The sequence below is a fragment of the Neolamprologus multifasciatus genome, chromosome 7 (assembly GCF_963576455.1).
Source record: "Neolamprologus multifasciatus chromosome 7, fNeoMul1.2, whole genome shotgun sequence".
NCBI lineage: Eukaryota > Metazoa > Chordata > Actinopteri > Cichliformes > Cichlidae > Neolamprologus > Neolamprologus multifasciatus.
Genome location: NC_140445.1, coordinates 14,412,127 through 14,437,650, shown reverse-complemented (window position 1 = coordinate 14,437,650; position 25,524 = coordinate 14,412,127). Strand labels below are relative to the sequence as shown.

Below are 25,524 nucleotides of genomic sequence, written 5' to 3'. Positions count from 1 at the left end.
ATCACTGTGAATGAACTTGAGTGAACCCACCAGAGCCCAAACCTGAACCTGATTAAACATCTCTGGAGAGATCTGAAGATGGCTCAACATCCAACCTGATGGAGCTCAAAATGTTCTGCAATAAAGATTGGGAGAAACTGCCCAAAAATAGGTGTGCCAAACTTATAGCATCATCCTTTAATAGACTTGTTAGGCTGCCTGTTTTTTGTTTTATTTTATTTGGGCAATTTTTAATAAATTTGAAAGAATTTCAAGCAAACATGTTTCACTTTGCCATTGTATGGTATGTGTAGAACGTGGTGAAAATTTAATTTGATCCATTTTGGAATAAATATGTAACACAACAAAATGTGGAACAAATGAAGCGCTGCGGATACCTTTTGGGTGGATTGTATTGGACTGAGATCTGGTGACTGTGGAGGCTGTGTAAATACAGTGAACTCATTGTCACATTAGAGAAACCAGTTTGAGATGATTTGAGCTTGACATGGTGCACCATCCTGCTTGAAGCTACCATCAGAAGATAGGCCTACATTGTGATGTTGAAGCGATGGACATGATCAGCAAAAATACTAGAAACAGTTTTGGTGAGCCTGTGAAAATTATAGCCTCAGTTTGTTAGCTGACGGGAGTGGCACATGGTGTGGTCTTCTGCTGCTGTAATCCATATACTTCCAAGACTCTGTTGCAAATTCAGATACGTTCTTCTGCAAACCTTGATTGTAACATGGGGTTATTTGAGGTATTGTTGCCCTCCTGTCAGCTCAGAGCAGTCTGACCATTCTCTTTTGACCTCTGTCACCGACATTATAGAGAACTGCCACTCCCTGGGTACCAGATTCCTTCTCAGACCCTTCTCTGTAAACCCTAACAGTGGTTGTGAGAAAATCCCCAGTAGTTCAGCAGTTTCTGATATTCTCAGATCCACCCATCTCCCACAATGAGGCCATGTTCAAAATCACTTAAAATCACCATTTTCCCTTCATTCTGAGGCTTAGTGTGATCTTGATCTTGGTTGTCCTGACCACATCTGCATACACTGGATTGCCTCTACGGCAGCAAGTTGTAACAAGACTACAAATAATGTTCTCCATTTCAGGCTCCACCTGCTGTATAGCATAGATGCAAACAGCATAAATGTGATCCGTTTTAAGTATCAGCACTTTAATGGGACAACAGACCAAAAAAATTAAATTAAAATCACAAAGCATGTTACTGGAGCTTTAACAGAACTTGCTTTGGGTTGGAATCATTCTTAAGCACTGCCTACTCTGATGATTTTTGGTTTAATGAAAGGTAGGTCACTGATAAGGCAGCACAGCAAGGTTTTTTCCCCCGATTGTGTTTAAATGACTGGGGTCACAGTAAACAAAATCTAATCCTTATGAAGTTGCTTCTGTACCCAAAAACAAACTGTCAGGTAGGGGGGAAAACAAAATAAGTTAAGAACTATAAGTTTAAAGGCTTTTCCAGCGTGTCCACCAAGCACGTAAAAGACTGAAATGCTGCACCGCCTCTCCAACACGCCCTAGTCATTGCTGCTACTCATTTATGGAATCCACTTCCCCAACCAGGAGAGCAAGCACACTTCCTTAATCATCATGTTGTCTTTATACAGATTCAGTACAGTTGAACAGACTGTTTTGTTATTTACATAAAACAGACTTCCAAATGAAATCACAAATAAACTGGAATGCAAAACAAAACAAACAAAAAAACCCTCTAATGTTTCAAATTTTGTGACAACTTAAGTATTTGTGCAATATTTGTCTGCCTATAAGTAAGATAAGAGTGGCAGTAATCCCTGCATTTTATTTGAGATTATCTAATTTAAAAAATAAAAGTTGACAGTTGACAGCCACTTCATGTTTTAGAAAGAAAACAGAAGATTTTGCGCATCACATGATTAGATGGTGTCACTTCAACATTTCTTTATAAGACAGAGTACTGAAATGAAACACAAAAAGGCAAAAGCTCTTTTTACAATAACAGCATTTTAAATTTGCTCAACAAAAAGAAAAAAAAAAAGAAATGGCAGTTCATCTATTAGATTTGTAGCAAAAAAGGGGGAAAAAGAAAAGATGGCATAGTCCTTTCAGTTTCAGGGGAAGATGACCAGGGTATCGTCTTGTGTGTAAAAGCATCAGTTCATGCACACACGTAAGCACACACACATTTCTTAATCCGAACGGGATTCTCTGCCCAGTCCTGTCCGGGATAACAAGTGAAGTAGCGCTCAAATTTACTTTGATTTTTTTGTTGTTGTTCTTTTTTTTGTTTGCATCCGCATCCTTCCCTCAACCTGCCGGCTCCTTCTACTCAGTGATATCCTACATTTCACAGAATGACTTGACAGCACCCTGAGAACTCGCTCGGACTTGTGTTTTACTTTAGCAACCGGACAGACGGACAGTGACATTGATTCTCCAACTGAAAGAAAACTAAAAAAACCACAAAACAAAACCCCGTACCCTTATTCAAGACACATCTTGTAGGTTGTAGCAATTATGCCAACTATTGAGTTCGTCACCTCTTTCGCCCTGGACGATCGTTGAATATTGGTATAAAATCCTGCCCTTGCTCTTTGGCTCTTGGGGGCTGAAAACAAACATTAAAGCAGCCGTTTGAATAGAAATCTAATTCAAGAAACAGGTTCCTTTTAAACTAAACTGTGGCTCAGCTCAAAATATCGTAGGAGAATTTACATTTGGCCAGTAGTACACCAAACAATAAAATGGGCCCAGGAATGCAAGGTGCATTAGCGATAGCTTTAACTGTGTTAAAGTGTGACTAATTATCTTTACACTTGCACATTTGGGCGGTGAGTGAAGTTTGGGGCTTGTATGGTTGATAAAATGGCGTACCAGCTTCACTAACAAAGTAATTTGGTGAGGTGACAGACAGAGCACTTCTACTGCACTCCTTCCCCAGAAGAGTATCATCCTTGTGGCCTCGGAGGCTTAGAGGGAGACGGACGCTGTGATCAGTGAGTGTGATAGCCAGCAGTACCCATGCCAGCCTGGTTGGTTAGCACCGTCCCGTTGACTCCTTGCCCAGCCTCCACCATGCCTCCATTGCTCATGGCACCCACACCTGTCCATCCAGCACCAGCATGTAAATGACTGCAACAGCACACAAAAACAGAACAATTAGAAAAAATGCAAAATACTGACCACTGCTTGCGCTACCCCTCAGCCTCCTAGCAGAAACACCTATGATATCAACTTCAAAATCCTATCATGCCTTGTTCTCAAGTTCTTGTATTCACGAGATTTTCAGAAAACTTATTTTGACCTTGAGGTCAAGGTCACTGAGGTTCTAACTCATCAAAGATTTTTAGTAGATGCATCTATGGTATCAATTCCAAAAGCTTAGGTGACTGCCTTCTTGAGTTATCGCATTCACAAACTTAGGTGTCCAAGTCGCCTATCCACCCAGCGGGGTTACAACAATAGCAAATCAACCTTTTATGGCTAAGGGGTAAAAACAAATGCAGCCAAGTAAGACATGAACCAGAGTAAAGATGCACTGATCAGATATCAGCCCAATCCTTATATCACTAGTTTGGGTATTGGTTATTATTCTAATAGTAGACCACTAGTGCCAAGCAGGAAATAAGGTAGCAAATTATATGTTGATCCTACTGCAGTCTTACACATTTAAAATAAATTAATTAATTAATACCGACAGCTGTCAGTGCTACCACTAAGCCTAGTAAATGCAACTATAGCATAAATCTGAGGGCTAAAGCACAGACTACAGCTTATTTTTGGTGCATTTACTAGCTGCTGGTATCAGACTGGTGCTCCATATCAGCAGAAAACAGCTTTAAAGCTTTACTCATTTCTAGTTTCAATTAGAACTTCCTTTGCACATAATTTGAGCTGTTCAGATTCCATCAGATGCAGGGATTTCAATGTATGAATTCCAACATGAGTTATTAAAAGGAATACAAGTTATTCTTATGCCAGCATTTTTCAATACTTTAACAGTATCTGAATTGAATTAAATGTGGACTTGCACTGCTCTGCATGTAGCCAAGAAAAACAAAGACAGACTAAAGTCAGACGACAATACCCCATCAGCCTTTTATGAGTGAGGGACTACACTAATACACAGTAATACACAGTATAAAATATGGATGTAGCTTCCAGGTCAGAAGAGTGAATGAGCCTTAAAGTTGCATTATTTTTAGCAGGAGATGCTGCTGCAGCAAAAACACTTGTGGTCGTATAAAAGCCTAAAAGGGGAAAACAGCCCCTGTCCAGACCTCTGTAAGTACTTTCCTGATGGGTTTGTGGATTCAGTCACTTATTTCTGCTCATGCAGAATAAAACCCTAAGTCGATTTTGGTAATTCCAAGTTTCAGAAAGGACAATTACCCAGCATGCATGTTAACTAGCTAACAACTTGTGAAACTACACTCTCATTGTGTAACAATGTCTAATCCATCCCTTGTTTGTCATTTTTGATTTAAAATACCAAGATGGCAACGACAGAACTGCTCAGCAGCTGGAGCCTGAGGCTTCATAACAGGACGTCACAAACCAGTGGGTGACAACATCCATATTTCTCACTGTCTTTAACTTTACTTCTGTCTTAAGCAGCCTACTGTTACCTAGGCTTCAATGATGCACTGTGTGTTGTAAAGGCTGGTAGAAATTCTAAAGTATCAAGACAACATGAAAAATGTTTAATTCACTGTAATGTAAATAACAGCCCCTGACACAGAAAAGAAACAAGGCTGAGGTGAACAAACAGCTCACTTCTTTTGACTGTAATCATCTTTGGTACTTACTTGTAGCCCTGCTGATCCCAGGTCTGTCCATAGACGCTGTAGCTCGGCACCTGCCACCCATTGGGCACATACTGGCCAATCTGCTGTGTGTTACTGTACCACTGGCCCCACTGACTGTAGGGCTGCGCTGCGAAGCTCACTGTGTTCTGCTGACATGCAGAGTTATATTTTAGGAGGCAGACTATCACATTGCATCAAAATCACTCACAAGTACAGTCAGTCTCTCATTTGAATGAGTGGGTGTCATTGTAGTCGATCTGTAATACGTTCAGAATAAAATCTTAAAAGGTTCATACCTGTGCCATCTGTACCTGCTGTATGGGACCCTGGACCATGTCTGTAGTTTCTTTACCCCAGTAACATTTAACAACATAGCCCTCTATGGAAGTGCCATTGACAGAAACAATAGCATGAGCTGCGGCCTCATGGGAGTTGAACCTGCACAAAAAAAACAGAAAGAAAAAAAAATTCGCAGGCATTAGATTGGATAATATTAAAACACCCTAAGCCTAGGTGTGTTTGACAATTTAGACTTAGAAAGCATAACAACAAGACAACTTGCCTCACAAATGAATAGCCTTTCTCCGGGAAAACTCTGATTTCCATTATTTGCCCAAAAGGCGAGAAGGTCTGTCTCATAATTTGTTCTATGAACAGGAAAAACAGTTTTAATGTTGAATGTGTGGGCAGTGCTTGCAGCCCTGCAGCACAGAGGTAAACTGTGACTCACCTGTGAGTCCTGTTGTCACTCCTCCGCAGTAGACTGTGCAGTTGCTGGGGCTTGACTGGTTCACCACCTCATCAAAAGATAGCTGCTTGGTATTGGTTGCTAAAATGAGAATTTTTTAATTAGCTTTGTTATCAAAATGTTTTATTGCAGCATATTTGCTTTGAGCTAGTTTATAGTGCTAGTGCATTTATATTCATTTTGAAACAGAACAAACAGAACACAAACCTGCTCCAACTTTTTTTATTAGCCAAACACAGAAGAAACAAATCTGAATGAGTAATTTTATATTCTCTGGGGGTTTTTTTTAGGGACTGTTGAAAAATATGCTTAGCAGAAACTTTAACATGATTCCTATTGAGCAGTAAATAAGACCTGGAGTATCTGCACTGTTCGCACCAGAATACCCCTCCCCCAACCCTTGTTAAAAATAGTAGTAGTAAATTTAAAAAAAAAAAATACAGATGCCATTTCAGTATCATGCAAATATTTATTGTTTCCCATATTTAGACAAGTCAAGTGTTGCTTTATCAATAAGCTATGGACAGTTTTACAAGAGCACTTCTATTTGCTGAATTCCACTGGCACACCCACTATGAGTGCTCTTCTTATTACCTTCTTGTGCATGTCCGCACGGCTTCCCTGACTCCTATTTTCAGATTGCATCTGCATGCAGGAACTCATAAGGGATGGTCATGCATTCAAGAAGTTACTAAACTATATTTACATACTGCCTATTATTGTGTAATGAGCTACAACCAGAAGTAGGTGGTGGTAATAAAAGTACAAGCTTTTACCAACCATTAAAAAACAAAAACAGAAGCACAGCGGACGTATGTAGTGCGGGGACACTACACAATATCATACAAAACCACACACATGGTCTGTTTGGTCTGACACACACACACGCACAACTGAACTCTTCAGCTGAAAACTGCTGGTTTGAAGCTGGAGACTAGTGTTTCTCCATAAGAAACATGTTTCTGGTTAGAATAGAAACTGATGTCTGAGGTGGTGACACAGGTAAGTGCAAGCAGTGAGAAAGGGGTTTTAGGGAGCAATTTAAAAATAGCAGCTATATTGAAAAGCAGTCCAGAGATGCACAAGAGGATTTACTTCAAGAGAAAAAGGAAAGGGAAAGAGAAAAGAAAATCTCCCAAATCTTCATTCTCACTCACTTTCACTTGTAGTTTTTGGAGCAGGCTTCCTTGTAGCCCAGTTAGTCCTGATCTGCCTCCCTCCCAACCACTGTCCTCCCATCTGCTGAATGGCGTTCTCTGCATCCTGATTACACAAAGCAAGCACAGAAGAAGAAAAAAACAAGACATTTGTAAACATTATCAAATACAATATGGAAATACTGTCTCTGACTTAAGTGAAAAATCAGAACCTGTTTCTGACTCCTCTAACACGGTCAAAATTTACACACTTACCCACTTGTTGAAGAAGGAGACAAAGCCATAGCCTTTAGATTTACCTGTGGCCATGTCTTTCACCACCCGACAGTCCCTGCAAACAAATGAAACTCGGTCAAAACAAACAGCTTGAAAGACTCTGACCTATAAAGAACATATTTTAACCGAATATTACCAAATATTGACCATGTAAAGCTAGCAATTGCAGCACATTAAATCATTTTCCTACAAGAGTCAGAGCCAACCAGTGTTCACCTGCCCTGATTCATATGGTTTCCAAAAATAAAAATGTATCAAATGATGGTCCAGCACTAGAACTACTGAGGAATGGGCATCACATTTTAAGCAATAAATTCCAGCCTATTTCCATGATGCTTTCCTCCTCATGAAAGCACCAGCAGATCTGGTTAGATTAGTGCAGGTTTACCAACTATTAAGGTAGTGTGTGCTAATACCTACAATGGCCTTTACACCATATCTATTAATTCATTTCACAAACCAGTGGAAGTCAGACTGAGTGGCACAGAAGCACTGGTTACTAGCACATTCTCGGTTGTGCTGTTTTCAGCTCACAAATTTCCAGAAACTAAATATTACAAGAACAGACTTACGATATTTTTCCAAATGGAGCAAAAGCTGCTTTTATGTCATCTGTGGTGATTTCAGGACTTAGATCTCCAACAAAGACATGGAAGTGACCTTAAAAAAAAAAAAAAAAGCATAACACAGTAAAACACAAAATTCATTTATTTATTGACCAATGTTCCCTGTTTAAAAAGCTAAGACGACCCCAGAGAATACTGTGCAACCACATCACCAGTTTTACTCACTGCTTGTGTCTTTCTTTTGACTGGTTGGTGTAGTAGCCCAGTTGACCTTGACTTCCTGCAAGAGAGAAAGATGCAGAAAGCAAGGAAGAGGACAAAGGTGAGACATGTAGCGTGCTTGTGGAAGGAAGGAAGGTTGTTTTTCTGTGATTAGAGGCTTTTTCACACACCACTTTTACTTAGGCCACATTTTGTGATTGAGAACTTTTTTTTATATAAATAAGATGATCTCTGTATGTCACATTCGGGTTCTTAAAGCACCAACACAAACTGATTTATCCATTGCCATTTAATTTTATACACCTTTGCAGTAATTAATACACAGTAAAAATACAGTGGCGTACACAGAGGGATATCAAGATTTCACCTTCATAATCAGGAACATTTCACTCTCAGTCTAGTAAAAATTTGGAGCAAAACTGTAGGAAGTAAGGTCCAAATAACAAGGGACTTACAAACAAGTGATTTTTACGAACTTGTTATACTCCTCAAATGGTCCTTCAATACCTGTTGAGGATAAAATATTTTCAACTGAATGTATTTTTCTTGGAAGTAGCTCTTATGTGGATTCTATGTGGAAATAAGTTTGCAAAAGAACACACAGCAGTAAAGATGTAGGGGGACAGAAGAGCATCAATCAAATGAGATCAGAGAATGTTACATGTTGCATGATTACACAGCAGGGCCACGGTAAATGAATTCATACACAGATGGAAACTCACTTAAGGAACATCGGCATTTAAAAGCAGGCACAGCATGGAGCATGAAATGACAGTAAAAGGCAGCACTGTGTTTATACCCACTCACATACTGGATTTCACTTTCTATGTCAGACACTGTACTGTAACCTACAGAGCCCCTGAAATACCATATGGTGACGTTTGCGAATTTATTTATTTTTTTAAAACAAGTTTTTGTTAAAATAAATACATAAATAAATGTATTTATTAGCCAGGAATTTCTGTACCTTGTGTATATGTGACACATTTAATGTTATGGGACTTCAGGAGTTCTGTAATAATTCAATAAAGCTGAAAAAATAAAAAAATAAAACACTGTATTTAAAGCTTCAGTGACCACATTTATGCACTTTCTTCCTTTTTGTGATTTTCTAGTCTAAGGTTAAAATTCTAACGCTTCCATTGTATATATGTGCCGTAACTATGGCATTCAATTAAATTGTTACTGGCCTTGAACTAGAATGAAAACTTCACCCAACAGTGTGTTCAGACCAAATGTGAAGTAAAGATAAATATAAACATTGTGGAAGCTACACATTTGTGTCAAACAAAGGCAAAGACATTAGTTACAAAATTTCTCAACTCTGGCGCCAACTTTGCTTTATGCTCCATCACCAAAGTATCAGCTGTTGTTTCTCCTAATTACACTAATTAGCAGAAATGGGGGATAAGCTTAAAGTCACAACACAATTTGAGTTAGCCAGTGCTTTATGATTTGCCTTAGAGACCTAAATGAAGATAGAGAGAGAGAACAGGACTTGAAGTAAGTAAGTAAGTAAGAGAAGTGACTCTACTTCCTGGTGAGGTCTGAAATATGTTTCTGTGAACTGCATCTAGGTGACAGTGATATGTTGGACACTTTATTCGTGTGAGTAAAGTCAGGAAAACCTCTGCATTGTGTTTGGTCTGAACAAACAATAGGTGGCAGCTCTAGAACATAATTGACACATCAACTGTTGTCCCACTAAAATTTGATTGATAGATTTTCTCATTTTTCATTCATTTTCATTTCATCTGTAAAAAATAATTGAAATTAAAAATAAATAATTTCTTTAAACAAATTAATAAGCTAACGGGTAAAATTACTAAAAACAAATTAACAAAAAGGTCATATCTTTGATGTCTGTATCAACAAAATATCGAATTAAATATTATTTAACTATCTGAGAATCTCTGAACAAAATACTCTACCGCTGTTAATCTACCACAGTGAAAAGAATATGCTATTAAGTCATTTTTGCATCTAATTTCTTTGGTTTGCATGATTTGCAGTCACTTCTTGATGTGCAGCTACTGATTTGAGTTAATTCCACACAACCAACAGAGCAGCAAACGCACAAAACCAAAAGCCCACACTGTTGAGAACCAAGACTACATATTTTTAGGATTCATAAAGTTCACAACAGTAAGATTACACAGATCAGTGCTTAGTGTTCTCACCCTGGTCATTTCAGACTGTGCACAGAAGAATGGTTTGCACAGGGGAATTAAACAAATTAAGTGAAGTGGAGCAGGAACAGGGCAGTGTGATAAGGTTTAACAAGATACAAGTTTCTCCACACGCTTCATTTCAAATTGTGCCCACCCAGCCTTGACCTAGTTGACTCACCCAGGAGATACGATAGCTTACCTTACCCAGAATTTTCCGACCATTCATGGCTGCGATTGTGGCAGTGGCATGTCTATGCTCATAAAACTCCACAAAGCAGTACGGATCGTGACCTGCTGTCTGGGTTGGAGAGGAAACACATAAGTTATGTTACTGTGAGCAATATGAAAGCTTGAATAATTATGGTGACGTCATTGTTAAGCATTAAATTGGGAGGATGCAACACCAATGTAAAATGGAGAAAAAAAAAGGATGAACATTACAAGACTCAAGCAAGTAGCTAAACCAGATTGCAAGGGCTGAAAAGAAAATGAGAAGAAAAAGAGTTACGGAAAAATAAATAAATAAAAAACAAACAAACTCACATCTACTATCATTTTGCAGCTTTTGCAGGGTCCGATTTGGCCAAACAACTCCAAGATGAGTGCCTCGGTCACATCCCGGGACAGATTTCCCACATACCTAGATGCACAAAAACAAACAACAGACAGGAGACAGTCAGTGCTGGCTAGTTTTTCAAAGTAGCCATCGATGGCTGGTGCAGATGCTCTAACAGGGCAACAGGGTTTCCCTTCTCTAAAAGTTTATCATTGTTAAAAAATTAGCCCAGAGAAACATCTTTCCTAATCCATTTTTATCCTAACTCCAGAAAATGTTTGAAGCATCACGTCAGGACACTGTAAGAAGTTGTTGTTTCCCATTTTTAGCACATTCATATCAGCCTCACCCTCATTACTGGAAATACTTTGTTTCGTTTTAGATAAGGGAGGCTTCTGGGCAGACTGTGCAGGAGGCCAGACACATCATAACAACTTGATAGATATGAATTCGCTGGACCATTACATGTGTAATTCTTAGACCAGAACAACTCAGCAAATCACAACCACATACCACGCATTCATCCAATCCAACTGTATAGGACATATGCATTATCGTATACCCCTCCTTTGGGTACGGTCTAGAAAATTTCAGACAGGTGGAGGTGATTGCTTTCTTGTAATTTCTTGGAAAAGATAAAAATAACAAGGCGGTACATGTTTCCATAAGATGGCAAAGCAGCTGACATGATCATGTTTCAATAAAATACAATCACTGATTATATTCTGTGTTGGGATAAATATTCAGTTAAAATATTGCCACAAGCTAAAATGACAAGTAATTGTTATGAAATTAAATTTCTCTACTATGAAAGCATTCCATATCAAATACACTTCAAAATACTGGTGTTTTATTGGTATGATATCTTGGATTAACGCTGTAGCCCAACAAGGATCAATTTAAAGCTTTTTACACACTGGAAGATGGTTTAATCTCAAAAAATATATCATACTTACTGAGCTGATAAAAGGGTTTGAATTTCAAGAAAAAATATTTGAAATCTTAATCGATGTCTTGCTGTTTTTTTAAAACATATTTTATTTATTTACAAATAAAACATATTTAAAACATATTTTACTTAATTACTTAATATTTTACTAATTAAGATGACGACTTACAGATTAAAACAATAAAAAAAAAAACACAGAAAATAAACAAAACAATATCAGCACCAGACACCACTACTAGTCCACTTGTAAGGCTCCATTAAATGCAAATCTGAACGCTATTTATGCTTAATGATTCTGTAATTATAGCATTTAAATGTCAGCCAAAGAGTAGGGAGAGGTTTAAATAAAGAAATATCAACCATGTCTTTTAAATAGAACTGTTTTAAATAGAATTAATCTTCCCCCAGGTAATAAAAACCCGTTTTCATAATCAAATCAACATTGGCTGACACCATGTTAACACTTAAAGCATCAAACGCATATACATATATGTAGTTTCCTGGCCTATACAATGGTGACTCTATCAGGGTGATGGCACGTCGAACTCCATTGAAAAGCCAGCTAGTTTAATGTCCTTCTGCTTATTGCAACACTTAACAGCGCTATAGATAAGTCTCTGGTACATTTAGCGAGTCTCTCCAAGTTACTACTTAAAGTGTCGTTTACTAAGCATGCCAACAGTTATTTATTTTAGAAACAATTCAACTTTCACGCCGTCTTATTCTCAGCAAGAAACGTGAACGGACGCGTTAATTTTAGATTTTTCTGGAACTAGCTAGCAGGCTAGCATTAACCAATGTGTCGACTATACGAGAGATAGACCGTTACCATGTGTTTAGATGTTATAAACGCGTTGTTATGCTACGTTTAACAAAAGCTTACACAAGACATTCAACTGTTATTATATAGACGGGAGCCTCCAATGTGCCTGTCCTAAAGAAACAACCGCTTCGAGACCGGAGTCAGCCCTGGAAACTGCCGCTGAGCATTACGTGACGAACACAAGCGTTTAGCTAACAATAAAGGCATACACTTACAGGGTTTTGGGCTGGTCATCGTCCATTCTGTTTCAGTTGCTGGCCGAAAACAAGTCGCAACCCCGAGAGCAAATCCACGACTGTCGCGGGCAGCTGCCGGTGACACTGTCGAGTAATTTTATTGCGAACTGGTTTATCGCCGTTGTTAGCTCAAGAGTGAACAATAGGCAGCCGACAAAGATGGCGGAGCAACTGGAGGCCGACGCGAGTCCCGCATGCGCAGTAGTTCAGCCTAAAGACAACTTCTAGACAGGCTACAAAATAACCACAAGTGCGAATTAGATGAGAAAACGCGCATAATTATTACACGAAAACATGTAAAAGCACGTGTAAATGTTTTTTCTTCCATAATATATACATTACAAGTAGATCTCTAATCAATAAAATATGTAAAAACCTGTGCGACTTTTAATAACTTCATTCAATCCCGATGTTTTTTATATTCTCTTTTGTGTAAAGTAACTACACTGCACTTTGGGAAACGTGTATCTGAGAATGTATATTTAAGTTTTGGATTTCTCCTCTTTTCTATATTTGAGAGGCAAATGTTAGGACATGCAATATATTACAATTTAAATTATGTATACACAGATGGATAAAGCTGATGAGCCATACTACAAACAAATGGGAAGAAGTTTAAGCTAGGTTAAGAAAAGAGGTGACAATCAGTGAGCAGCAGTGGGGTATAGAGGGTGGCAGAGGGTGGTGCAGGACATGCGAGGACAATGAGACAGTGGTGAGGTGTGCAGTATGAATGACAGATGGGTTTCCGGTGGGAAGGGAAGAGTTACATCAGGGCTCGCCTCTGACTCCCCTCTTGTTTGCGGTGGTGATGGACAAGTTCACAGATGGGGTTTGGTAGGACTTGGCATGGACTATGATGTTTGCAGAGGACACTGAACTGTAGTGAGAGTAGAAAGCATGTGGAAGATAACCTAGAGAGGTGGAGGTATGCCCTGGAGAGAAAAGTAATGAATAAAGAGAAGAACAGCCAGACTGCTTTGAGCTGATTGGAAGATATCAGTAAACCAAATAACCACTGAGTACAAGCAAGGTGTGCAGAAGAGCATCTCTGAATTCACAACATGTTGAACCCTGAAGCACATGGGATATCTGCTGCGACATTCAGATAGTAGGACCAGAATTTGGTGTAAACAAAAGAAAAATTCTACACATATTCCTAAAATGAGATTTGTTTTCCATTTTATTGATAGTTTGTGGCATTGAAAAACTGCAATACTTAAACAGCTTTTTGTAACATCCAACAAACATTATTGGCAAGCCTCCAAACACCATTTATAAAGCTATACATTTATACAGTATAGTGCAAGTTTCAGTTGTCACTCTTCTTACCAGTGTGTTATTTATCTTTGGTAGGTTTTGTGTTGATTTCTGTTTATTTTATTATTTTTTGTGGAAATTGAAATTTTGCTTATTAAAAATATCAGTGGAATCAGCCCTTCCACATGTGACCCGCTGTATAGCCACGTGAATCCAATCACAACAGAACCACCACACGTTTCTAAAAAATTCAAGCTATTGTGATGTAAACAAAGTAAGAAACCTAATTTATTCTTAACTCTGATGCTTCAAGTACAACATTTATTTGTCAGTAATTTACTTACAATTAATGACAAATACATAAATTATATTTATCAGCATATACAAGTGTTTTTACAAAAAACCAAAAAGGAAAAAAGTCCCCTTATGTCTCATCGTTTCCATCCCTGTACTCTGATCGCACAGTCCGACACAGTGCAAACAGCAGGAGAAGCAGAGCTGACAGGGCCTGTCCTCTCTGCTCTGACGTGCCCTCATCTGGGGCAGATGCTGTGGTCACTGAGGAGTTTCTCCATCCTCTTTATCTTGCGCTTGTTCTTTGGCATGGGCTTGTCGTACATGCCGTTCTTCAGCAGATGTTCCTTGCTATGATGGATCTGAGCGCCGTGCTGAAGCTGGAAGGAGCAGAGTGCTTTCAGGGGCTTGAGCAGAACCTGCACACGCACAGATGGGAATGGAAGGAGAGCGTGATAAAGAACACCAGGCTCTGTGTTTTGACATGATTCATGATAATGAACCTACAAAGAATTACTGCCCAGCTTCTCACGCACTCTTATCTCCAAGCTTCATTTTACCATCCTTTTACCCTTTTCATTTAGCCTACCCACTCATCACCCTTGTTTTAAGAAGGCAGCAGCAAAAAACTCATTTTATTCTAAAGAGCGGAAATGTCCATTTAGCAACGATCTGCTGAACACAGTCAAGCTTTTAGCATTAAAATCTAGTTATTTATCTCAGCAGTTGGTAGAGACTAAACACAGAGTTAAAAGTAATGCAAATATTAGATGTAAAAATAATTACGATTCTGTATACTACAGATTTTAGATATTTATTATACTACTATATAACTGTTTTGGTATTTTACCTCTTGGATCTCATCATTCCGCTCCAGGATCGACAGAGCGACAGCGGCACATTCCAGAGTAGACAGACAGATGTTGGAAGGTTGTGTGCGGATCACGTATTGACTTGATAAAGTCCTATTGAGCTGCACCTGGTAAACCAAAGCAGAAGTGATCAGTAATCACAATGTTGATGTATGAAAAGCAATGAATTTTATGAAAGCTGTAATTCTTAAGGAATGCACAACACTGGCAGTTTTTCATTGAGCGCTTTCAGCGTTCATCTCTGACAGGTGTGAAGTTTCAAAGTTATGGTTTGTCCATAAACACGTGATCAGAGCTGGAACATCTTCTAATGTTGGTTGTCAACATTACACACATTCAACTTAGAGGCGGACTTACACAAAATTTATGACACAGATTTATCTGATATCAGATATATGAGCTAATTTTTCCCCCCTTTCAGACTTCTGTGTTTCATTTACTTGTTTACGTTTTCCCTCACTCAGCCTGGATCAACTGATTTGTGTGTTTGTGCCGTTGTATTGACTAATCACGTTTGTGCACACCTGCATGTTATAGTTCTGTGTCAGTTGGACACACAAATCCAAATTTTCCACCCAATTCAGGCTTTTAGACCCTAGAAAGAAAAAAGGCTTAGCAACTGAGAGAACAGAGTTTATATTCTCTACAACGTCCTTTAATACGCGCACCTGTTTGGGCAGGTGGAAAAGGCTGTTTTTCAGGAACATGTTTTTGGCTTGGCTCCAGGTGCCGTCTATGATGATGACATTATATTTCGCAGTGCCCACTTCTTGGTATTGCACCAACTCCTCAAGGTTCTCCGATTTAGGTCCTGGGTACAGAATCAGCGTTCTGCTGTCCCGACACAACGCAGCCAGCTCCGGGTGCCTGCACAGAAAATAAATGAAGGCAGAAAATATAAATTTTAATATAACACATATTTAGCTACGCTCAATTAACGCATACTTACTTTTCCTCATTAAATCTCCTTCCAACTATAACATTGCATTTTCCTTGTGGCAAGCAAGCAGCAAGTAGAGGAACTGTGCGGAGTACTCGGCTCTCCTGCAAGAGATCGAAACCTTTAGTCTCTCATGTTAACCTTTTATAAAATGTGTGTTTATTACTGTCATGAAAGCCGCGCATTATAGAGTCCACTGTCAGGAGCAAGACGGTAATCTGATTCCAAAGCATTCAAACACACCCGATGGCGATGTCAGGGTGATACACTGAGAAATGAGACACTGATGTTCTCCTTATTCATCCACTAACTCTCAACACAATATCAGTCTTGGTCTGGTGCAGATGTACATGTATGCATCTTTCTGGATATGGGTCAATATCAAAACTTGCCTTTAATGGAAATAAGTCAGCAAAACATGCGTGGAAATGGTGCGATGTAGAAATTGTTCTTTCAGATAGTTTGATTAATAAAGTAAGCTATGGTTGTATCAGCTGATACTGGCATCAATGTATATGTTTGCCATCATTATCATCATTATTATTATTTATTTTACAGGAAACAGTTTTTCCAGCAGAGTAGACATCTGTACCATCATGCAGGATTTTAGATTAGCGAGGTAACTTAACTGGGAATTTTCCGTTTTAGTGTAAAGTACACCTCATGTCACTGTTTGTTTTGAGATCAGCTACTACACATACTATGTATAATCTGTAAATTATTTGTGTTATAAAAACCTATATAGATGCTGATAATCCTGGCAGGTAGTTTAGTCAGTAAGTTTCATCCAGCTTGATCAATACCTCCAGGAGGAGATAGGGAACATTCATAACAATCATTGTAGTAAGATTATTATAGTCCATAATGTTTGTCTCTACAATTAATACTTTTGGGTGTTTATTTTACTTAAATATTCATCATCATTTTTAAATCAAATCAATCTTCAACAGCTACAGTCATCTTAGTGTAAAATTCCCTCTCTCTTTGTTACTTTATCAGCTTTTCTGCTGATTCAAGTTAAAGCCATGTCCTATAATAGTTTATTACTTATATCCTATTTTTGTCAGCTAGGTCTCAAAGTGAAACTCATGCAAGCTGAATTTGCTAGGCAAAAAATAACCCATAGAGGCTCAAATCAATGTGCAATACAAGCATATAACAATACAGCTAACACTGCTAACACTACCACACAACATAAGGTTTAATCTAACAGATTTTCATAAACAATAACAGTGACTTTTGGGGGCTTTTGAAAAACTTTTAATAACATAGATGTATTTTTGAAGCTTTACAAACGCTACATTTAAACAGATCAAGGACTTTGGGTCTTAAAACATGACTTTTGACTCACCTCTGCAGGATGCTGCACTACGTACAGACATGTGGAGACCTCCAGAGGTTGTGGTGGAAGAAAAGGACATAGACACACCTTCTGAGGGCGACTACATGGGAGGAAAGTTGAAGACGTGAGGCTGTGTTTTCCCAGTTACTTCCCAGCCTATAGCCCTCATCTGTGTGTGTTTCAGCTGGTCTTGAGCTTTCTGTAACGACACGGATCTGTTCCCTCATTAAAGCATGCCAGCTACGCGAGGAGACGGGAACATTCATACGCCGCCTGGATCAACCAACTCGGCTAACTACTAGCATGAGCTGCTCTTTAATTCAACTCACCGGCAACGGAAACATGTCGGTCTTCTCTCGCCAGCCTCCACCGGAAGGGCAGCCAGATCCCCAAAAGCGTCAACCAACCCGTCCTCCATCGAGGAGCCGTCGCACATTTCTGGGGCGTTTTGTATCTCTTGAGTGACGGCGGGACACAGACTGGGAGCGCAGTCCATTGTGGAGTTAGCAACAAGCTAACCTGTGCGAGTACCCAAACACTGCGCCGTCTTCTGGTGTAGAAGTAGACCAACTAGAGAGAGAAGGCACACGGCGGCGTAATTAAAAGTGTTTCGTAGAGTTCACAGTGCGTATGAGAGTAAGGCTTTATATTTTGGGTACATACCTCGCCTCTACAATGGATGAAAATAAATGAGTACACAATGCACATAACTGCTGGTGGGAAATAAAGATTCTCAGTAGGAAATGTTTATTACAGGAGAGTCCGAGGCTGAATTCGTTTATACAAAGTGTTTCTCTTCTTTTTCTTTTCCTCCCATCTCCTTTGGTATGCGTCTATCACGTAGTATGTTATATACATTTAGAATTGGATGGCTAAAATAACTTGTTTCATAATCATAACAGAGACCTTTTCTGGCTACTCTTACCTCGTTAGTAAGGTAAGAGTAATGATCTATGGGGCGACTTCACTTGTTGCTACTGCAAAGTTAACCTGTAAAAGGACTAAAGCTAGATCGATATTATTAACCAGTATTAGCCATTATCACATGTATATATGATATTAGCCCAGATGATTTCCCGTATATGCTAACAGAAATTAACACAGAACTTTTTGACATCCGGGGTCTCAATACAGATACAGATACTAAAATTAAGACTAGTTCCTTATTTTGTCACATCTATTTATTTATTTATTTATTTATTTATTGTCATATCCAAGATAAGTGGTGCAAAGTGAGCTTCACAATAAACTGTTAACTATTTAGTTTGGAAGCTGTGTGTGACTAAACAATAACCCCATCATTTCCCCCTTTCTCATAAGATTCAAATATACTCTCAATATGTGTATGTATGCATATAATCCAGACTGCTTTCATGCATCATTGGTAAAAACGCCAATCATGTCAGAAACAGAATACTTTTATAATCTCTAAGGACAATATATATATATACTGGTATATAAATCGGTATATATTCAGTTTGCCATCATATGCAACAAAGAAAAATAATATATTATTGTTTGAAGAGCTAAAAAAAATAGCAGCTATTGTCGAAATTGTGTTTCATTACAATTTTTGCTGTCCTTCTCAGGATGATTACAGATGTTCATAATCAGTTCATAGGCATAAATATAACAGCAATCATTTTGTTATACTCGTCGTTGTTTCGTTTTGTTTTTCATTTGCAGTCAGTTAGCGGTTTGTTGTTCAAAAACTCAAGTTACCAACATGCACTGACACATCCGTTCTATTTATTGTATTTCTGCGACACAGTTGCTTGTAAGTTGTTAGTACGTCATTAACTCAGGGCTGCCACCTGTCGGTGTGGAGGAAAAGGGTTATTTTAGAAAGTACGCTGGGTGTCGCCAAAGGCTATTTAATGTAAAAGTAAGGCCGCTTTAATATACTTGAAAACACAGCTTTTGCCCCACGGAAACAAAATAGTTATGTACACTTAGTTGTGTATGCATTTTATTCACACATCGTTTGTCCATTTGAAAATATAGTATAGTATAGTATAGTATAGTTTGACTTTGAAAGTCAGTCGACCCAGGGTCACAGCTGAGGCTTCAGATGGCACCGTTGGATTCAGGACGCAACTACTGTACAGTGTATCTGCAAGCAATGCAAACATGCAGAATACTGTACCCCGCAGTGCAAAAATTTAAAAAACAAAAAACAACAACAACAACTCCAAACAGTTTCTCTATGTGCATACATTGGGGAATATTTTGTTAATTTTGAGACAGCTGTGCTAAAGCAGACTAAAACGAGCTGCGTTTGGTTAAGTTGGAGATATATTTTCGACGATGCAGGAGAAATATACGTAACTTTTATAAATGCCTTTGAACATTTTTATGATAATTTTTTAAAAAGCATTTGCAAAATTTTATAACCTTTGATGAAGATCTTTAATTACAGGTTATTTTGACAGGGTGCAAAACATCACACCCCATTTGGCTTAGCGACAGATGCACATTGTCAAGAAGTTTCACATTCCAAGCACATCCGTGATTAAACAAAGATTTGCAGGGTGGATAATTTGTCAGGAATAACCACAGGTAAATAGGCTCATCTGCACGGATCACAGACTCTGTCTTGGATGTTTACAAGCGGTTGTGTGGAACACAGGCTCCCAGTTTAGATAAGGTGTCGAGTTAATGGCCAGAAGGGCTTATTTATAGCTGAAGATGCACTCTGACACCGTACAAACACCGACACATGCCCGATCATCCTTTTTATTTGCACATGTGAACCACTCTCATCAATCATGCTATGACTCATGCGCTATTGGCAGAAAGTTTGGCTTCACCTGCAGAGACAAAGGATATATGATCAATCTGAAGGCAAAGGTTTTAGATAAGACTTTGATTATATATGCAAATCTGAGCTTTAAGAATTTGTCTTAGTTTAATGCACTTTACATTTACTGACATTTTAAGCCCAAATATGGATATTGATCTGTTACAGCACTTAATACCAAGTTTATTGAAAAAGACTGTAGCGCACTAAAGTATTATACACTGTCCTTTGTTTTTGGCTTGCTCAGTTGGAAAAACTGTCGAACTATCTTCTTGTTTCTCAGCATTATTCTCTGTTGGATCTGTTTCTGATGACTTAACATCTGTCTCTAGTTCAGTTTGTTTTGTAACTGTTTCGGTCTGGCTTCTTTCTCCTTCTTCTGGTTTGGAGTTTTGTCCTTCAGTTGGCTTTCCATCTCTCTCATCTCTGGTGGTCACTTCATTCCTGTCCTGTACGCTTTCAGCTTCTGTTTTGGCCACAGCCAACGCATTCTCTTCTCCATCTCCGTCGCCTTCATCAGCAGTCTCTGCCGGCGATGCCGTCTCTTTCTCCTCCTCTCTTTGCTCCTTCCCTCCAGCCTCTTCGTTTTCCTGCACAATGACGTCAATTGGAGTCAGAGGCATTAGATCTAGACACGTCTTAGGAGGGGATGCTACTTTTCTCCTAGGAGGAGCGACTGGCTTGTCTATTTCTGAATCTTTTTTCCACAAATCCCGAACACAGACGTTGCTCTCTTCCAAGGCTGCGGGATGATCATCTATACTTGCCCAGTCTGCTTCCTCTGAGGGAAACTCAAAGCAAGAGATGCTAAGTTCATCGACTGGGATTTCTGTTGGTTTTTCAACTGTTATAGACACACTCCTTACTGTCTTGGATTTACTCTTTTTTGCTGTTTGTGTGTCGTCTTCTTCCAGAAGTCGAGGGAAAGTCTCTATGTCGCACGGAGAAGAATTGGTGCTGGACCTGAAGAAGTCTGTAATATCCTCCTCTGAGTTAGGCACCTCGCCTTTTTCAGGTTTGGTCACAAAAACACCAACATCATACAAATCTTCAGACATTATCCGAGGTCCTTCCTTTGGGCATTTTTCTTTATCTGTTGGTTCCCCTTCCACAACAGGAGTCTCATCTATCAGGACATATTTCTCTAAATATCCCCTGGCCTCTCGGTCTGAATGCCTGCTGTGGAAGGACTTCTCCGAGGTCACACTTTCAGTGTCTTCTTCTTTTTTCCGGCTGCCGAGTGCTTCCTCGTAAAGGTCTGTATAAAGAAAGGCCATGGCTTTGGGTTCCTCCAGCAAAATGGGATCAATAATTTTTGGGGGCCCTTCGGGTAGAAAGATTGGTGTGAGGACATCTTCTTGGCTTCCAAACAAATTTGAACCACTCTGTTTTGAGGGAAGCCTAGATAATGCACTTTCTGCTGCTCCACCTCCATCTGTTGCCCCTGGACTTTTCAGAAAGTATTCGTCTGTACCGCCATAAAAGACTTCATCTAAAAGCTCATTAGCAAGTTCCACCAGACTGATTGTGTCTGACTTGTCAACATCTGCACTTTTGGTGCTGGTGGTTTCTTTAGTCTGTGCATGTTTCTCAGTGTACTGACTCTCAGTAGCAGTCTTTGCCTCTGGTTCCACCTGTCCTCCTGCAGCCACAGCAGGACCTCCTGGAGCTTGAGTATCAATCAGGGCGAATGCCTCAAAGTAGTCCACATTTCCTGCTGCTGCTCTGCTTTGCATTCTGGCCACCGGAGCTCCCGGTGGATCCATGGAATCTAGATCCACAGGAGGGCGGGGGCTGGCTTGGTAATCTATTGTTGGGCCCGTTTCTACTGAGATCAGCAGCTCATTTTCATGGATCTCCTCACTAGCTTTAGGAACAAGACTTTCCTCCAGGTATGAAAGATTGTCCACCATTTCTTTGCTGACTTCTTCATCCACGGTGGCCAGTTTTTGGGGAACAACAATGTTGAGGATTTCAGAGCCTTCTGACACTAAGCTGAACAGCTGCTGCTCTTTGTCTTCCCGAGGATCAGTTGTTTCCTCTTGGTCTCCTTCTCCGTCACTTTTCAAATTTGGTTGAGAGACTTCCACTAACTCTGGCCGCCCTGAGATGTTCTCAGAGCTTTCTGCCAGGACTTCTCGCTTTCTATCTGCTTTGCTTTTCGGCCCACTTGCCCTCTCCTTGGTTGTCTTCCTTCTTGAGATAAGCTCCTCATCCATGACAAAAATGATTTTGCCTGCTGGATGAGACCCAGGTGTTGCAGGCTGTATTGCAACCACAGAGCTGAGATCCACAGAGGGGAGTCCAGCTTCAGACATCCATGGTGTGGTGCAGCGACTGGGGGTCGTCTCCCATGCGATTCCGCTGTCCTCCCCTTGCATAGTTACCATGGAGAAGGAGGAGTCCATCATTAGGCACTGCATCTTAGGCCGGACGTTATCATCGTGGACAGCCTCGCGTAAGCTGAAGGCACAGTAACGCACAAATATTGGGAGGTTAAGGGAAAACTATACAAAATATATCCTAATAACTTCTAAGTTGTGCAGGTGTTCTTTTGCTTTAATACTTTTTGCACTGCGCCTAAAGCGGGAGAAAGAGTCTCAACTTATATTCACCAAAGTCTGAACTGCATAAAGCATCACATCTATCAACCTTTGAAGATGCTTGTTGTGCTCCATGAGCATTTTTACGCCACACAAGTGTCATTAAGTAGGAAGAAAGAAAGAAATTTCACCCTGCAGAACTTCCCATTCTGCTTGACCAGTGCAAACATACGAACGTGTGGCATTTCCTCCATAAATTCAGCATATTTTATTACTGTAAAATAAATGTTTCACCACAGACTCTAATTCATAAATGATCAAAAACTTTCTTCTGTGGTAAAAAACAAAAACAAAATTGCAAAACAAATCTCATTAAGATGAAACTTTAACCTGCAGCATAAAGAGCACCTGTTTTGAAGGGTCTCCACTTCATCAGTAACATCAAGGTTTTGTTCTGTAATATCTTCAGATGTCAACACAGTCATCTCAGGGTCAACATCTGACTGTGCAAAATCCTCCATTGCTGTAGCCATTGTTAGCAGTATGGATCTGCTTCAGCCTCTCAACACGACTCGATGCTGCTCTGCTGATCACATACGAAGCGAGTGAGCGTGCTCGAGTCGGGTTTTCATGCTCAGCATAATCTTGAAATAGAAAACTTGCCTTCCACTGTTTCATCTGAAACATTTGCAGCATGCAGGGAGAGTAATTCATCTCCTGTTCACAATGGTTGAACTCTCGAAATCACTACATACAAATAACATTTAATCTGGGTTAAGCAGTTGCAAATAATCTGAACTGTGAAAATGCAGGAACATTAAGGCAGTGTCTCTGTCTTATTTATTTTTGCCAGGTCTATTTATAATTTTTTCTTGGCATCATGTATCTGATATCATTAGTCTCTCTGTAAGTGAGTTGTAAGATTGTTTCAAATCTTTAAGCTGTTTTTTTTTTTTCATTTGCATCAAATCACATTTCAATGAAAAATAGTAAAAACCAAAATTGTGATTAAAAAGTTAGACTTGTCATGCTTTTCTGTCCCACTAGTGAGCATTTTTTTGTGGTAACTGGCCAAATAAGTTTTTAAAATCTACCTTTCTTTCATTTTGATTGAGCCACCTGCTCGTGTCTGTCACACAGAGTGTCAGAGATGCTATGTGGGAAATGAAAGCGTGACGGAGTTGCGGAGGGTTTAGTCAACATGTTCTATCTGGGTAAAAGTTCCCCAGTGTAAACTAGTCTGACATACCCTGTGTAAATCATAAAACTTTCCAGTGGGCATGCCAAACTGTGTGAATTTAATATTATATAAATTTTGAGGCTCAAATAATTGTTCCCCCCACTGCAAATACAGGAAGTGCATACTTGAATGTGTCACATCCTTGGGGAATGACTGGGATTTTTTGTTTGTTTGCTTTTATTTCATTTCATATTGGATATCATTGTTCTATTCTTGTGTTACGTATTGTAACTATTAAGGCGCTGCTTTTGTTTCTTAGCTAATTTACTGGTGTGTGTTCTACATAGGTCTGCTTAATCACTGTTTAAGCTACGCTGTTTTCTCTATAAGGTCTGTTTTTGTTAGTTAATTTTGAGTTTGGTTTTGGTTGTTATTAAAAAAAAAACTTGCAGTCATTGTAGTGAACTAATGCAGTCCATCACAAGATTCAAATACTATTTTACAGTATTTCCTTGATATTTTTAATGCAGCAAATGTTTAACATTTTAAGATGTTATATATGTGGGTATGTGTGTGTATAGATTGTTGGATAAATAGGCACGAAAATTACAGAGTAACTGAATATCAAATACATAGAAAATACAATTACCACTCAATGTTTAGTGACAGTACATTAATATACGTCTATTTTAGCTAGAAATACTTTTAAACACACATTATATATGAAATTCCAATATTTACACACGTCCTTCAAATTCCTTTCAATCCCATAATACCATACCACCCCCACACACATACACAAAATAATGGCACAGAGGGCAAGTAGCAGCAAAGTTGCTGCCAATCAAGTGTGACTGATTAATTGATCATCAGCGAGTGTGAGCACCTTTATATAAAAGCATAGGTTTTGCTGGTTTGCTGGTCTGGAGCACTAAATTGTGTTAATTCAGTGCCACAATATTCCCAGTTGTGGACATCTGATCAAACACCTGATTCTAACTGTCAAGCATGGTGGTAGAGGGGTAATGAAATGTGCTTGTTTGTGAGTCTGCCACAAACTCCTCTGTTTACTAAAGTATTTTAAAGTCAAGCCTGAGGCCAACTTTCTGATGACTAAATTTTACCCAAATTTTTGTCATGTAACAGGACAACTCTGTCAAGCGTAGCAGGAAATCTATGCCAAATTGGCTGAAAAAGAAATCATTTAAGGTGTTGCAGTGGCCCAGTGAAACTGAAAAAAACCCAAACCACGTAAAATGTTGTGGTGGGACCTTGTGTGTATAAAAGAATATCAACAAACACAAATACAAACAGAACTGGAACTAACAAAAACCTAAACTGGGAAAACCTGGAACATGAATCATGGAGACATAAAGGAAGTTAACAGACGATCCGACAACAGACAGAGGAAGACAAAGGGCTTAAAAACAGGGAGGGATAACGAGGGAATGAGACAGGAGGAGAGCACAGCTGGGAGTAATCACACACAACAAGACCGGGAAGAAGCAAAACTGAAAACTGAAAAGTCCAAGAATATAAATTAATCAATAAACACAAAACACTGAGCCAGTAATTTGACATTTATGTTAGGCTGCTGAAAGGTGTCTCTATAAGCAATTGCACCATAGGTTATACTTAGTTTGTTACAGGTCCTGTAGGAAAAAATGATAAAAGAAACTTTATGTCTAAGATCCAGAGAAGAAAATTCCCATTATTTTAAAATATATATCATTAATGTCATGAATGCATATCATACTGAAATGCTGATTGTGCCTTCAACCCCCACAATGC

At 39.1% G+C, this 25,524-nt stretch overlaps 3 protein-coding genes across 4 annotated transcripts; all 3 read right to left on the bottom strand.

The window, feature by feature from the left end:
- Positions 1-1,147: 1,147 nt before the first annotated feature.
- LOC146513959 (cytotoxic granule associated RNA binding protein TIA1-like) lies at positions 1,148-12,653 on the bottom strand. Of its 2 annotated transcripts, none has more exons than XM_085167473.1 (12): positions 12,482-12,653; positions 10,482-10,578; positions 10,138-10,236; positions 7,771-7,825; positions 7,552-7,639; positions 6,959-7,034; positions 6,704-6,809; positions 5,529-5,627; positions 5,361-5,445; positions 5,095-5,236; positions 4,799-4,944; positions 1,148-3,122 (listed from the first exon to the last, which is right to left on the bottom strand). In XM_085167473.1, the coding sequence occupies exons 1-12, from the start codon at positions 12,505-12,507 to the stop codon at positions 2,984-2,986; spliced, it is 1,158 nt and encodes a 385-aa protein (XP_085023599.1). In that variant the 5' UTR covers positions 12,508-12,653; the 3' UTR covers positions 1,148-2,983. The 2 variants fall into 2 exon arrangements, with proteins under 2 accessions (XP_085023599.1, XP_085023597.1); XM_085167471.1 differs by having other exon boundaries at positions 4,799-4,947; positions 12,482-12,652.
- Positions 12,654-13,667: 1,014 nt separating this feature from the next.
- Positions 13,668-17,787, bottom strand: dtwd2 (DTW motif tRNA-uridine aminocarboxypropyltransferase 2). The gene is made up of 6 exons (XM_085167474.1): positions 17,540-17,787; positions 17,220-17,310; positions 15,878-15,972; positions 15,597-15,795; positions 14,907-15,035; positions 13,668-14,475 (listed from the first exon to the last, which is right to left on the bottom strand). The coding sequence occupies exons 1-6, from the start codon at positions 17,704-17,706 to the stop codon at positions 14,296-14,298; spliced, it is 861 nt and encodes a 286-aa protein (XP_085023600.1). The 5' UTR covers positions 17,707-17,787; the 3' UTR covers positions 13,668-14,295.
- Positions 17,788-19,595: 1,808 nt separating this feature from the next.
- On the bottom strand, positions 19,596-23,412 carry LOC146513957 (uncharacterized). Its single transcript, XM_085167470.1, has 2 exons — positions 22,962-23,412; positions 19,596-22,473 (listed from the first exon to the last, which is right to left on the bottom strand). The coding sequence occupies exons 1-2, from the start codon at positions 23,084-23,086 to the stop codon at positions 20,217-20,219; spliced, it is 2,382 nt and encodes a 793-aa protein (XP_085023596.1). The 5' UTR covers positions 23,087-23,412; the 3' UTR covers positions 19,596-20,216.
- Between the last annotated feature and the right edge of the window lie 2,112 nt (positions 23,413-25,524).